General features: G+C 41.3%; 2 protein-coding genes across 2 annotated transcripts in view; both read right to left on the bottom strand.

Moving 5' to 3' along the window:
• Positions 1-16,343, bottom strand: part of LOC108057764 (fibrillin-like protein dumpy) — a 119,402-nt gene that overhangs the window by 89,930 nt on the left and 13,129 nt on the right. The window contains exons 3-6 of the mRNA XM_070215658.1: positions 7,125-7,183; positions 3,409-3,637; positions 3,221-3,322; positions 3,021-3,137 (exon numbers count right to left, since the gene is read on the bottom strand). Coding sequence (XP_070071759.1) covers positions 3,021-3,137; positions 3,221-3,322; positions 3,409-3,637; positions 7,125-7,178 — 502 coding nt within the window. The 5' untranslated portion in view covers positions 7,179-7,183. The remainder of the gene's footprint in view (positions 1-3,020; positions 3,138-3,220; positions 3,323-3,408; positions 3,638-7,124; positions 7,184-16,343) is intronic.
• HP6 (Heterochromatin protein 6) lies at positions 10,795-11,513 on the bottom strand. The gene has a single exon (XM_044395108.2). It carries the CDS (start codon positions 11,406-11,408, stop codon positions 11,082-11,084), a length of 327 nt encoding a protein of 108 aa, XP_044251043.1. The 5' UTR covers positions 11,409-11,513; the 3' UTR covers positions 10,795-11,081.

The raw sequence follows: 16,343 nt of genomic DNA, 5'->3' as shown, positions 1-16,343 counted from the left end.
TGCAGATGGAGATGGAGGCAGTGCCGTTTGGGGCTTTTGAGGACAGGCGGCATTAAGCGCCGACAACGCTACCGCCTCGAAACTCGAACCCCAAACCCCAAACCCCAAGCCTCAAACCCGAAGAACCGAGGGAGCCGAGCCGAACTGAGACTGTGACGGCGTTGCTACGTGGGCACAATCTATTTTATCCGTTTTAATGATCTGCCCCAGTTAGCGAAACGAAAGGGAGCAGCCGCCGTTGGTGAACGTGCCTGCTGGTTGAGCTGGAGCGGATCGATCCAACTTGTTGTCTTTTGGCTCTGTGGCCAAGTGGATATATGTATTTTAGCACTCGGAGCACTCGAGAGGTTCACTCCATTTTTATTGCAAGACAAATGCATTAGAAGGATCGATGCTATGGACCCACTCTCTCCATCTCTCTGCGTGCGTATATTTCATTTTTCAATAGTCATTGCATAACTGGACTTTTGCGATGCGTTAACGAAGCCATCGCCATCGAACGCGTTTGAGTTATGAACATGAAATAATGCGCCACAGAGTCTGAAACAGGTGTTGCCACAAACCACCGTTAGATGCAGAAAAAATGGCCAAATGCGAAACAGGAAAACAGGTAGATCTACCTGTACCAATGCAACACGCAAAATGTGTCTCTAAGCCGGCAAAGAGTGGGTTTGTCAGGCCAAGAGCAGTGTGATTTGTTGCTAAGTTTATTGGGTGAACTTGGTGCAGAAACTGGATTTACATAACGCTGGGGGACACCTCGAAACCCATGGAAAACCTGGGCGTTGCAGGATGATTGCAAGACTTCCTAGCTGAAGGCGGAAATTTATTTTGTATTAGATTTAAGACCCGCATTTACTAACTACCTATGGTAGAGGCAAATATTTAAATCATATTCACAAATCATAAAACTTCCTTATAATCATCTTTTTATATTTTGAGGATCTACTATCAACATTAAGATCACAAAGAAATTAAAAAGTACCATAAAATATTCCAACCTATTACAAAATCACATGCTAATGCAATCTGATACTCTATCTATATGATATGTAGAATTATGCCATCAGCTACTGGTACTGCCTACATTTAATTGTGTGTTTACGAGCATTCGCCTTGGGAAACGGAGTGCGTGCCCCTGATGAAGATTCAACTATTCCACGCACATGTGCAGATGGCGAGTAAAAACTTTCTCAGCGCATTTAAAACTAATTCAGATGATTACAGACAATTGGAGGTTTTCAGTTGGTTCGGGTTCGAGTTCTGGGTCTCTAGAAGGGCCCTGTCCCCAATGCAACATGGCGGGCGCAATCATGCCATCGTGAATAATATGCGAGAAAAAGTTCTATAGAAAAGAATTAGATAATGCGACTGAAATGCGATGCCGGCGTTACACGTCGTTGCCCAGAATTTATGCATGCCTGCAGCTGGATGGGATTTTTCTATGTATACTGGGACTCGCGGCTCCTCCACATCAGTCGTCACATGTAATCTAGAATCTTGGCAGCGTCTTCATACTTAGCGGGGTAATGTCAGAGTGTCTGTGAAATTTGCGCTCGTTATCGCATTGCATCGAATGCAGGTGGGGCGTGGCAGGGGCTCCTCCATTGGGAGTGTTGAAAGTTCTGGCGTGTCCATGTTCGGGGTCAGATTACATGACACTGATTCCCCGTCTAACCGACAGCCACGATGTGTGCTGCATGGCGCGAAAGCATTGCTGTGGCTTTTTATTGTTCGGTTTCCCCCGATCCATCCCCATCATCATCACCATCATCATCTCCTATTGAGAGCGAACTACTTGCGTTGGGTTCAACAAGAAGTTGGGATAGAGGATAAGGAACATAGAAAGATATAACCCCATCGTACACTTTTCTAGTTATTATTGCCGTTGTTCTTGTTTTCGATTCGTTCCTCTTTGGTTTTTGTGATGCCATAATGTGTTTTTATTACGTAACATTAGCCGCAGTCCAATTACGGCAGCCGGTTTCTCACTGTCATATACTCATGGTAGTACTCGTACTCATATATGGGGAAACAGGTGCGCCAGAACCCGGAGAGTTCTATCTTCTGGCTTTTCGGGCCCCCGCTGTGTGGCACTTAGGCTAACGAGCAAATGGAACCGACTCCGGGATCGAAACTGTAGCAGCAGATCGCCGGAAACTGATTGAGATATTTCGAAATTCGTTTGCCTGGACCGCATCCATGAGATCCAGATGGGATGGGATAGCAACCTGGGATTATATGTGCCGCCTGCGGCTCTCTAATCCGCTCCAGCCTTGCCACAAAGCACTCAAGTGTAATCGCTACACGGTCATTATTATTACCTCGCAGATAACTATTACTCTATTCTCTGGCTGAGAAAGCTTTCATATTATTGTCTGGCGCGTCTTTTGTTACATTTTGCAGCTTTGGAGGCTGGGCACTCGAGACGTCTTTTTGCCGCGATGGGGATGGGAATGGCACAAACCGTTAGGCCAAACTACAAAAAGACTTAAGTCTGGGCTAAAAGCAGACGTTGACGGAAGTACAAAACGGCAAACAACAATCATCAGTACGATGCTTGGTTGGCTGGTCAGTCATTATGCTAGCAAATACAATGAAACTAAGACGGAGGCTGGGTACACAGAGGTTACACAGAGAAAAATGAATATTACGTCGGAATATAAAAAATCATTGGAACATTTTTAAAAGGTATATGAAAAGCACTTTTTTGGAAAACTCAGGGGAAGTGTTTTACTATAAATCCTTTGGGCTAGAATTTTTAAATATTTCGAGAAACTGAACCGGTCTAAAAATTATAGTGATCAATTTAATCTTAACTTGTATTGGTTATTGTATTAAAAACAATACAAAACAAAAATGTAAACCTATATAAAGAACTTCAGTTATAAGGACTTTTCAAATTAAAAGGGTATATTGACAATATAACTCCATATCAGTTGGACTATATTTTGAGTGCAGTTTAAATTATGTACTAGTATTAAAGAAATGAAAAGTTTTGATCTTGGTGTACAACTTACCTTCACAATGGAAGCCATTGCCGCGATAGCCCGGAAAGCAGGTACACGTGAAGCTGCCCAATGTGTTTGTGCAATGGGCGAACACGTCGCACGGCCGCTGTTTGCATTCGTTCTCATCTGGGGGGGAGGTAATTCGAGAGTTAGGAGGCGTTTTTAACGGTTATGTAAGCCAAGACCAGACGAGGCACAATCAGACTCACCTTTGTCCACGCAATTGCAACCGCCGTAGCCGTCATTGCAATGGCAGACGCCGTTCAAACACGCGCCATGTGTGCACTGAGTGCCATCCTTATCACAGTCATCTGCGGAGAACACACGATTCGGGGTTAGGTTAGGTAAACCCATTAAGCTTTCAGGCGATTCTCGCCAAGATTGTTATAGTACTCACTTGTGCATTTGAGCTCTTTGCTCAACTCATCGGCACCCAGAAAACAATCTTGGGTACCGTCGCATAGTTTCGATAGGTTGAATAGCTGCAAATATTCGGTGGACTCGTTGACTTGGCAGCCAAAGTAGCCATTCTCGAGGTTCAGGTAGAAGACCTCGCCGCGAAACCGACTATTCGCCCTCAAGTTCGTCTTGAATGGTTGCGGTTGTTGTGAATATTGTGAATGTACCTGCAAGTGAGCAAATCAATGGAATTAGTTAATGGCACGCAATAAAATGAGGAAGTTAACTTAACCCTTTGTAAGCCAGCTTTTTAAATATATTAAAATCGTATTTGGCTAAATTATAATATATAACTAAAGCCTGTTCTTATATCATGCACAAATTTGGAAGAATTCAAGGAAATGCCTAACATGATCTTTTAACATTTTTATGATATCATCCTTTGACCATATTTATTTATGAATGCGAACAAAGCGGCTAAAAAAGTGGTTTACAGTAGGTAACATTTAAATGGAGGTAATAAAAAAGAGGTTTATTATATAATACCAATAAAAAATAGTTTCTACTTTTAAGATAATTTTTCTTTCTAAAGATTTTTCAATTCCCCCAACTCTTTTCCTAATGCCAACCTTCGCTGCAACCTCATTTCGTAGATCATAGTGTTTAGGGTTCCCCAGCTGGTTTCGCTAAACTAATTTAAATTCAAATTAGATACAGCAAGCTTAGCAGGCGTAGCACCGGCAGCGCTTCTTCAGATTTCTCAACCCGATGTGGTCCATATGGGCACGACCCGATCGTACAGGTACGACTGTATATATACAAATGTAGATAGACCGGCCCATTCTCCACTATATTGTGGCCATTTGTGTTGTGTTTCGCCGCCACTTAATTGTTACACTTGGCTGATTTTACTTTTTAGCAAAACAAAAGTTGTTCGCCGCCTGCCATATTTCCTTGGCCAAAACTTTGGCGACTGGCTGGCAGTTGGAGTGTTTGTTTTTGTGTTTCTGTTTCTGTTCGCCAGCATTAGATAGCTGGCTGGGAAACAAGTTTGTCACTTAAGACCTTTTTGTGCTCCAGCTAAAATGAATTAAAACTAGTTTCTATACATGTCTGCTCTGTCGCATTGCCGTGTTGTTATACATATGCGATTGTACTTCTATTTTTGTAGCCCGTTCAATTTGACTTCCTACGCTCAAATATAGTTATTAAGTGGTTAGATCAGATTTGGAGGGAGCTCAGATATTTGTAAAACAAGATAAAGTTGAATTGGTTGGGATTTCTTCAATAAATAACAGAATCAAACGTGAACGTATCTTTTAATGATTACTCTTGGGCAACCAAAATTTATGATTTAGTTTTCAAGTCGAGTATTTTTATGCTTAGGCCATTGGCTACGATTCATTTGATTAGAGCTTTTTAAGAGTTTTTCATTTGTTTTTTATAGGTTCGTATTGATTTATAGAAGCCTTTCTAGCATTAAATATTTATGCTATTTATATGGGTTTATGGTTTTTACAATCTTTTCCTTTTCATGCCTTTAATTCATGACTGGGTTCAGTGTCTCAATTAAGCAAAAGCCTCCAAGAATCCCAGCAAATTTTCCCAGTTTCTACATTTAAGGCCAATTTTCCCTGCCTTTGTTGTGGGCGCCTAATGAGCCCCAGAGGAGGCCATAAAAAAGCAGCTTAAATTGCTCTGCGACCCCGCCGCGGAAGGTGTGAACATGAGGCACTGGCTGTCAAGTTCAAGTTTAGCCGCGAATTGTTTTAGGCAGATTCTTATCGAGAGGAAGACGACGACGAGCTGTGGGCTCTGGGGCTCCCCCTGTAGAACCCTGTAGATGTGGCTTTGGGTTTTCAATTGCTGTGTGCCCACCTCACTTTACGCCATGCAACGCTAACGGCCTTGCTAAACAATAGATTCCGCCGACTCTGCGACTTTTATCAATTGACAGGCGGCACAATGAGCAGCACATGCACTCAACTGAGGCAGCGATACTCGAACTGTGGTGCAACAATTAAAGGCGTGCGAGCAAAGATGTGCGATGTGCGAGAAGCCGATGTGGATGTGCGATGCTGATGCTACTGGTGAGGTGATGCCTCCTCTACGATGACGATGGTGATGATGATGATGATGCGCCCGCTGAAAGCTGAAAGCTCCCATGACATTGAGCGGCGTGCCAGCGACTACAATGCGCAATTTTTCGTTGCCAAGCTTGTTAACAGGCGCAATGACAACGGCAGACAGATGACGACGTTGCACGTCAACGCTCAAGTGCACATCCGTTATAACTGTCAATGGACATTAGCTCTGCTTTATTTAGCAAAAACTAAATTAATCCTGGTTATTTTGCCTTCAGAAATTCTTTTCGATTTATCTCCTAAAAAACGAGTACTAAAAAAATACGTTAACTTGTTAAGAATGATTTCAACAAAAAAGATCTTGTTTACTATGCTTTCTGAATTCTTTAACCTTTTAATAAACAAACAAGGAGTGGCTATAAAACATAAGTTCATACAAATCCGCCTGTATTAACACAAAACATTTGCAAATATTGTCTTTGAATCAACAAAAGACATCCGTCAACCGGCAAGTTCGTTGCCTAAGTCTTTTGTTTGGAGAAAAAAAAGCATACTCTCCAAATTCACAATTAATTATGATCCCATCTAGCTAATCAAATGAATTATGACTGCCGCGCATAAATCAAGTTCCAAAGGCACAAAGGAAAGCAAATCCGTAAAAGAATCTCGACATGGAGCACCACCATTGACAGGGTGTCGCAAAGAAAACCACAAACGGGTGAGAGAGGAGTCAATGAACTTGGCTTTTGGCTTAGAGAATTCTCTTGGCCAATTTCTCAAAGCCCCTTCGGAGTTCCCTCATTCACACCGGACACCCTTTCCCCACCGGTACCCCCTCCTTTCGACGACTGCATAAATCGATGACTATCAAAGCGTTTTTACAGCTAATGCGGCTATTTTTATTCATTACGTTTTCTTGGCTTTCTTCCATCGATTGGCTCGGTTTGGTTTGGTTGGGTTGGGTTTCTCAACAGCAGTCGTTGACCGTAGTCGTAGTGATTCTGCTCTTCCGCCGGCCCTATCATTACTAGTCACTCTTTCTAGCCTGTTTTTTTTTTTTGTTTTCTTCAGCTTGACTTGGAATTCTTCTCCGGCTGCCAAATTATTATTTGCCCAGCTTCTCACTCTCTTCTACAGATTTCGCAGCTAGCTGTTAGTTCTAATAAATATATACCTGTATCTACCTATGCCCAAGTCATTTTGCAGTAATTTCTTTTTATGGCTCATTTGCATGAGAGACGACCGAATACCGTTAGGTCATCAAAGGTTCCATCGTTATAATTTGTTCCCTCTGCTTCGCTTTCGGATTCTGTATTATTTTTCTTTTCAAACTAGCATTTGTTAATCATTGGGGTTCTTTCACTTCTGGGATCTCCTTGGGTTTATTTGTTCAGAAATTTGTTTCATAATGAGGTGGCAGCTCGTAAATTTAATCATATTTCTCTTCTCTTCAGCGGCGGGGCGTGAAAGGCTCTTTGTTTGTGCCTTTCGAGAAGCCATAAATTAATTATGACCCCCACGTTAAGTGCCGCTGGCAGCCTCTGATCTAATCCCATCGATATTCAGGTTTAACCCCCGTCAACTTAGCACTAATTAGCTTAATAACGAACAATGTTTATGGGTTACTTACTGCACTCGAGAGTAGTAGCACTATCCACGTGACTAGTGGCAAAAATATTTTCATTTTTGCTGCAAAGAGAATAAAGAGAAAATCACACATTAAAAGGCATTCAAAAGATCAATTAAAAGCATATTAAGTAACAGAAAAAATAAATACAATTAGGGCCACCCGAGAGTAAGCACTTGTGGCCGAAGCCGCTTTTCGGCTCAGGCCGAAAAACAAATAAAAATAATTAACTTAAAAATGTTGAGCACGCACAAACAAAAAACACAATTGGCCTGGTCATCTCGGACAGGTGCCAAAAAATAACAATAAAGGAGGGAGAGACAAAAGACAAATGCGAAGACGGGTAAATGACACTTGAAATTTATGCGCAAACATGGGTCTGAGTCCCAGGCTTATCGCTTCCTTTGCCTTCTTTCCCTGAAAACTTATTTAACAACGGGACCGGCATAAAAAATATAGTAATGCCCGAACACCTTTGGCGAAACAGAAAATGCTTAGTGCCCGCAATATTCATTGTTCGCTACCTGTTGGCGATTTTCTCACGCATTCATTTTCCACTTTCGGTTTTTAGTTTTCAGTTTTACCAGTCGGCGACTGATTTTCATTAGACTTTGGGCTTGGTAACGAGAAAAACGGCATGGACTCCCCGTGTTAATTGGGTAGAATGACAGAAAACTGCGTTTCCCCAGGCGACGGGGTTTTTGGGATAACGTAATAATTTTGTGTGAAGTCCGATAGCATCTTTATATGGAAGGTGGGCGCTCTCATGATTATGACATAAGGCAACTGGAGACGGAAGTCTCTGGGAAGAGGGCGTTATATTGTTCCAGATCACAAAAATACAGTTTCCATAATTTACAAAATATATGTCCCTAAAAATAATAATAAAAATAAACTAAATTATGAATTTAAAAATAAATTTGAATTACTCCAAGGATGTTCACTGAAGTTTAGTAAAATAATTTGGGAAAAATAATATCGAAAATGCATTCTTGAGAATTTGCATTTAAAAAAGACATTTCGTCAAAATAGTTATGTTTTCATTTGTCCTGAAGAAATATCTCGTTGTCCAGCATATCAAAGTTTCACTGTACTAACAGATGGGCGTGAACAAACAACTTTCTTAGCCCCGCGTGAATGTTTTAACGTGTGTAAAAATATTTGCCATTATCTATCTGCGAGTGGAAACTGGAAAAGAGCGCCCGAGGTTGGCCATAAAACCTTCAACGGGCTAAAGGTAAAAAGGAAGGCTAAGGATTGGGTTTCCCTTTTGGACCACGATTTATCTATTTCGGTTTATCAGCTAATAAACGCTTAAATAAAATACACACTCTGAGCCAAATTACATGCGCTTTGGAGTTTTGCAGTTTTCAAGAGTTGGCAGGAGGAAGTTGGTTTCGAAGTCGGGTTGCCGGGCAATCGCCTCTTGTTTGCTGACTTGGCCATAAAGGGAATTGTGGCCAGGGTTCCGATCCGGGTCCAAAGATTTGCTCCGTTCTAACGACATTTGAAGCTCGGCAGCCGGGCGTCTTCTAATCTTGTTTTGGCCGTTTCCAGATCCAACTGCCTTGGCCTCTGGCGATTTGTGTTTGCCCATGTTCATGATCACTTAATTAAAGTTGGGGCCCCCAGTTTCCCCAGCCCGGCCTTATGTTTATTGTGTGGTTGGTGGGGCTGCGGAAAGTACTGTGTTCTGTGATCCCCGATAAATTTATGTGGCCGCGAAATGAGCGTAATTTGGTGGGTTTGGACTTAGGCTCGGGATTTCCTGGGCAGCTCCCTTTGGCTGACAAGCTGATATATGTGCGTGATAAATGTGGCAAATGCGGTTTCTTGTTTTTCCCCCGATTGCAAATCACGAAATGCAATGCGGCAGCAAAGAAACGCGGCGCTTCCATCTCCAGCACGTATTTCAAATTTCCAAATTATCGAGAGTTACGGCAAATCGAAGGCTCCTTATCTCAGATGCTCTTAATGGCTTTCTTTGTGCTTTAAATTGTAATTGTCGGCTTTTTTACACAATTGTACAGTTGCTACGCACTTAATTAATTACAAACGGTAAGGAACAGGACAACTTTTATATCAAAAAGCCCCGTATTTAAAAAAAAAAAACTATTTTTAATATACACACTAAATAATTTTAAGCGATTACTATAATTTCTAATTTATTTTAAATCTCATTTCAAAGACTAAAGACTTTTTTCCTAAAAATAATAACTCTACCTTACTCAAACTAACGGCACCATTGACTCGAGACCTACGTACGAATACCCGTAGATCTTATCAAAATATTTATACAATGTCAAATAATTTTTGAATGAAGGCCAAACAACTGCCGGCCACTTGAGTTTTATAAGATTTAGCCCCTTGTCGGGAGGTAAAGACCGAAAAATTCGTTGAATCTCTTGATCTGCGAAACGAGAAACTGGCTCCTTCTCTTGCCTCGATCCCCGCTGTTGCCATCTCGCTCTGATGCGGCGGCTGTCAACGCTATCAACGTCACTGCCGCTGTTGCCGTCTTTTTTCCTCATCGGGGATGATCTCATCTGGTTTTAACCTGTCTAGCCACTAAATCAAAGTCAAAGAAGCGAGTGACACATTTTTGTCCGTTCGTCCGAAAAAAAATAAACACATTCTACACGAAAACACACAGACGCAAAATTCATGATGGCATCTTTATTAAAAATAAATGCTGATAGCTTGAAAAATGGGTTTCTCACAAAGCAAACATTTTGTGCATTCGCATCAGTTGAACAGTGGAGAGGGTTAGTGTGAACACACCTAAAAAGATCGCCACCGGATGCTGACGCGTCATCGATGCAATCGACAGTAGTTGGGAATTTCTCATGTTTATTCGTGTTTTTTTATTTTTATGGGTTACTTTACTTTGCATGCGAGTGGCAATTGGGCTTTGATTGATTTCCAAATTGCAGGCGGCGCCCCATTTTATTTTCTCTTTCGTGTTTTTTTTCATAAATCTCGCATAAATCGATTTAATCTGCCCCTGGCCACGCCCACCTGCTGGTGGGCCCCATCAATTAATTATACTTTTTCAATGTCAAAATGTCGCTGCAAAGAAGGTGCGTCGCCTGCTTAGCTTAACCCTTCCTTTTTATTTTTATTTAACTGGCTGCATAAATCTTGGGGCGCCTGCAAAATGGAACCTGTGAGTTGGGTCTCTGATCCTGCGGCTTAGGGTTTTTTCTAATTGCAGGTTTTCCACCGCCTCGATGTGAAGGTCACTGACAGCATTAAGTGCACGGGGAAAAATTAGGCATATGTTGCTATATAAGGAAACCTTCACTTTTCGGATGAGTTGAATTTATTGTGCATAAAAATAAAATGCAGGAAAATTATCTTATAAGCAACTTTAGAATTTATTGAAATATTTTTAGATTTTTATTTTCGTTTAGTGTAAAAATACATGTATAATTTCGCGCCTGGCAGACAATGCCGCCGGCCTGTCTCCAACAACAAGCTGTGGCCAGAAGGCGGCAGGCGGGAGGCGGGGCTGGGAATGGGGCTGGGACGAGCTAAGCTCACTTATTCACCTGCCCGCATGCCACCAAACCAAACTGCAGCATCAGCATCGGCAACCAGTTCGCATGAAAATGCATAATCAATCACCGGCGACAACAGAAACCAGAAAATGTGGAGAATTCAAGGCAGCGAATTAAATGCTCTTCATTACAAGGTGTATTTATTGAGTGTAAAGTGTGTTAGGTATTGTAAAACAATATTTTAAAAAATTAGGAACAATTTTAAAATTTGTTTTATAGAGTTATGAGATTTTAGAGCAAAGGCAGCCGCTCCATCCATTCGACATTAAGGTGGAGAATTAAATGTGTGTTGTATTATGAATTTGTCAAGTGTTCTGTGTGTTTCATCAGCAGTCTCTGCATCGTGTAAAACCAGCTTCAAAACGTCGTGTAAGAGTCCTTGCAATAGGGATCCTTCATCCTACTCTGAGTTTTCACTTCCTCCGGACGATTGGTCCGAATCCCACACGAGACGCTCCTCATAGAAACGGATGACCAACTGGGGACAGCGAATGTTGGCCACCGAGGCGGGTACCACGTCTGCATGGTCGCTGCCCTTCCACATCATCAAGAACATCACTTCTCCGTACGAGTCGGTGGCCCCCAAGATCTTCAATGGCTCCAGACCGCGGTCAAAGCCAGTTAGCACCTTCTGCTCATCGGGATTCTCCTTCAGGAATTTCTTGCGCTTAGCAGCAACGGATTTTGAAGCACCAGTAGTGTAAGAACGCTTTGTGGTTTTTACCATTTTAAAATCGGTGAAAATTTCCTTTATTTCTTGTCAGAAATTAATTTTTCTTTTTAGGCAACTCCGGAGAACTGCTCGCTGGCAATTGAATGAAAATATTTAACATATGTATGACATGACTTCGATGTCTACACACCTTTGTTAAGTTTCAAATAGAGTTGCAACCTTTTAAACTAAAATCCAGATTAATCGTTCAAACCTTTGTTAAGTTTCAAATAGAGTTGCCACATTTAAAGTGTTTATTTCTATTAAAATTCCTATCAAATGTTTATTGAATTTATTTATAACATGAGATGACTTTAATGGCTACACACCTTTTGATAAGTTTCGAATAGAGTTGCCATCTTTAAATTAAAATTTCATGCGTTTACCCATGACTTGGTATATTATTTCCCATAGAGGTAGAGTATTATGCATTCCAACGCCCATTGAGCGTATCATTGGTGCATCTTCATCTGACATTTCGCACGACTCGAGTGTCAAGGTGCGATTGCTCGCCATATTACTTGCTATATTGGCCTGACTTCGCCGACTTCACCGACTTCATTCGACGCAACTCCACTTGTTAACAATTCGTGTAAGGTTGCCGCTCATTAAAAACTCATAAATCAGGGCGGCAGGGAGGAGGGTTTTCGGTGGCACAAGTAATTGCCGTTGCTGGCCCAGTGTCAAAATAAAGGAAAATAAAGGAACTTGTCGGCGGAAATGATCGACCACCAGGCTGAGAGGGGGAAAATACAGAAAATACAGCTAGCTATACATAGCTTGCTGGCGGTTTCCGCATATTGGAAGTCTCAAAGTCTCGGATGGGTCTTTGATTAATGATAAATGTGCCCGCTGCATCCGCCGCTATGACATTTATCCAGCGCCGCCTGAGAACTACAGCTACAGAACAGAACAGCAACTACAGAAACTATAGGAACAGAATCAAAAGTCGGTGGCCAAAGTCGAGGTCTCCAGTTAGAGCCATTAAACCCCGCTGCAGTTGGAGCTGCTTGGGCGCACAATTTAAAGCAGAAACTAACGCAGTTAGACAACAAACCACTTTCAAGAGCTGGCTGGCAAACAGGGAAAACGGCTTTCAACTCGTTTCGCTGGCCGCTCTGTTGCAGTTGCATGCACGGCGAGAAAATAAGTATTTTCTGAATTGATTAAACAACATTTTCAAACCCAATAACATTTTAGTTGAGCGTAATAACGAAATAATTTTTGAATTTACTAAATTTTAATTCCAAACTAAATAATATTATATTGCGCAAAAAAATTATTTTAGAAATTCTGAGCAAGTACCTAAATATTTTCTCCTTTTTTAGTAAGTATGAAGAACTTTAAAACATTTTGGAATTTATTTTTGATTAACTTTTGTAGTATTTTAAGAAGCTTTCCTTTGCTTATAAAATTCTTTAGTTAAATAAGAGTTGTAGGTAAAGTTTTTTTTTATACAAAATATTTTACTCCTCTTCCCTATAATTTATTTGCAGTGTTCTGCCGTTAATGCTGCTGCTGCCGTGGGTGCAGCCGTTGCATGTTGCATGCTGCCAGTACGTTCAACTTTTGCAGTTAACAGTTAGATTTTGAAATAGCCAACAGCACTGGCTTCGGCATCAGTATCAGTATCTCGGCATTGGCTCGCTGGGATTCCAGTTTTCTGGCCACGGCCTGAGAACCCGGCGATCAAGATGCGCAGCTCCACGACGGAAGGAAATTGCAGTCCAAGTCGCCACTTGAATCGTTGTAGCAATGCGCACATCAAATAAATACTGGTACTTGGCAATTTTAGTGTTAAAACAAAATTAAAGCAATGCCAGGCGCTGCGGCGGTGTAACATTAACCCAAATACATAATTCCCGGACAAGGATCGGCGCATTAATCATTGGCAGGGGGACAGCTCTTGGAAAGAGGCAGCCTATTTGGGTTTATGGGTGAGCCCCGGCATCCTAAGCAGGAAATCATTAGAGAGAGGTCCAGGGAATGCGCAGGGGTTTTCGTATATCTTTCTTGGGAATTTATTTTTTTGAGCTTGGCGTTGCCTGAAGGTCGGTTTCTAAGACAGAGATCATCAAAAGACAGGGCAACAGAAACCCATAATAAATTCCTCACATTTATGCAATGTCCTTCAAGATATTGGATTTATTTTTGGGTCTTGGCTATCATTATTTCTTGATCTGTGAGAAGTTTTTAAGATTGTATACCTTCAAAGTTCAATACCTACAAAAAGAGTAAGTTAAACTATTTGTTTACTAGAATTTCTAAGAACTTGAAAGTGAATGTAACTTTACAAGTTTTCACATGGGCATGAGAAAATATTATTTAAAGACCTGCTTTAGCCCACAAAAATCTCCATACTAACCCCTTATTTTCCCAGCTCTTAAACCCTTCAATTCCATTGTAGCTATATTGATATATATGCGAGCAGCCGAGTGAGACATTACAAGGGATATCCGAGAACAATGAATATATCTTGTCAGCAGGGAAGCGGCCCGATCGGATTGACTTTGGCTGACTGTTGACAAGTTTCTGATAAGATTAATATGCCGCACGAGCTTAAAGGTTAAGCATGCAAATCAGGCGGTGGCAGTCGAGTGGGAAGCATTGACCGCTCAGAAGGACATGCGCTCCTCGGAAGAAGGAGAAGGAATTCGGGAGGAGCTGGAGTAGCAGGAGTCTGGATGGTGGTTGCTGGATAGCCAGAGGTACGAGCTACTAAATCTCTTTATTGCCTAGTGCCAACACAATGGGGGAACTGAACTGCAGACGCCGACTTATTTGTAGTAGCCACAGCCACTACGCACCGTATGCCTCCTCCTGATGTATTGTTTTTTAACATTTTCCCCCCATTTGTTCCCAGCTTTTTTCCCCTTGTTTATGGTGTGCTGCTGGCCTGTTTTGTTTATGCACATGCAGCCAATGAGATCAAGTCGATACGCTTCGATTTGTTAAGAGATGGCACCTAAACGGAGGCCAACTCGCTGGTCGCCGGTCACTGGTCAGTGGTCACTGGTGTCGCATTGACATAATTGAGACATTATCGATGGCCCCGTGTATTGGCGGACTCTATTCGAAATTTCCAGCGATGATCGGCTGGAAATGTCAAGGTTACATAGCCGACCTTTTGCCAAGCACGAAACAATTTAAATGCAATTTTTGCTTAAATAAGAAATAAAATCCCCAGGCAAGCAGGCGAACTAGCAAACATCTGCAGGGCAAAACGAGACAAAAAGAAAAATACAAATATTTGCTAATTTATCCTGTACGTGTCCTCCAACTAAGTGCACAGGTTTCGGGCCTTAAGCCGGCACGTTGCGGTTCCCTCCTCTTCCTGCTCGTCCGGATGCCCATCCTTATCCCAGTCTCCTCTGGTAGTTGTCTTCTGGCTCTTTGGGCCGTGTTGATTGTTTGCGTTGGACGCTGGCTGTTAAAATGCCTTTGATCTTCTGATATTTCTTGGCCCTAGAACCCAGAGAGTCCCGAGCCCAGCGGACATGCCAAAAAGACCAGTCAAGACCCTTTCCCACACAGAAAAAAAAGTTGACAAAAGATCAGATTGAAAAGGTGTTAAAGATTAACTTATTCATGTAATTTTGATAAGTAGAAAGATCATGTTTATCTTATTTTACATTATGGGTTCAAAAAATCCTAAATTTGGTATTTTATGTGATAGGATCAAATATCATTTTGATATGTTTGAATCACAAATTTAACATAAATCATATCGCCTTTTAATTAATATGAAATAAGGTAGAAATGATCCTATTTCATATCGATATGAAATAATGTTGAATTGATTTCTATTTCATATAGAATTTTTTTTCTGTGCATTCCCAATCCCATCCCCCAAAAGCCAAAGCCAACGACGACGCACGGCGGGCGTATTTAACTTGACTTTGACTGGCTTCTAGGCCCTTTTCTGGTCTCTGCGGGCAACTTGTTAAAAAGAATGTCGACTCCGGGCGACGCATGTTTTTTTCCCCATTTTGTTTTTTATTTCCCAGTCTGGAGTCCTCTTTCGGCGGCCTCTGAAATTTCGCTTTCATTGCCATGACGCTGTTCTTTTCCATTACCATTTCCCCACCCATATTTAACCCAGAAATTAGCCACTAACCCACCGTTCTTCTGGTGGCAATCCTTGAAAGCACCCAATCATTGGTTCAACCGATCGACCGAAGGGGTTGGCAGAGGTGTTAATTAGGCTTTTTATAGTCTACGAATCGGTCTCTGTGCCACCAGTGCCACCACAACATTATTGGCAAAGCAATCTGCGAGGGGCCCATCGCTAAACATAAATGTCAATATTTATTTACGCCGCTGCGGTCGCAATTTATTTTCAGTTTTTAATTGAAAAGGCTGGCCTCCGACAGGGATTCTGGATTGCGGCCGCAATTTGCAGCACAATGTGTCTAAGCCGAGAATCGTTAATGTCCAACTCCGCCGTAAATTGTGGCCCACACTGAGGCGAATATTGGCTGGAAAATATGCCAAGGACATGGCCTTTATCTTGAAGGAGAAGTCTTCAAACTGGTTTTTCTATCACTTCACAACAGTGTTAATATTTTGGCTTTTGGAATTTTCTCTTTCAGTCATTTAAAATAATTTCATAAATATTTATAGTATTTCAAGGAGAATAATAAACTTAATATTATCGATTATGACTATTCTTACATGTTTTTAGTCAGGATTTTGTTTTTAAATCAAAAAAACCCCTTTAAAAAAATCAATTTTGCATAGCTTATAAAATAGATTTCCAAGAAGTATTTTTATAAAATTAAATTACAGAAAATGATCAAGCATATTGCAAAGCTAGCCTGAAGACTATGAAACAAATTGAATAAATGGTAGCCATAAAAAATGAGATAATCTGTAATTTATTCCCAAATCCAATTACTCTTTCAAAGGTGAACAATGCCTGCACTGATTCCTAACTGACACACTTTCTTG

This window comes from Drosophila takahashii, chromosome 2L (genome assembly GCF_030179915.1).
Source record: "Drosophila takahashii strain IR98-3 E-12201 chromosome 2L, DtakHiC1v2, whole genome shotgun sequence".
Lineage (NCBI taxonomy): Eukaryota > Metazoa > Arthropoda > Insecta > Diptera > Drosophilidae > Drosophila > Drosophila takahashii.
This window is presented reverse-complemented; position numbering and strand designations above follow the sequence as displayed.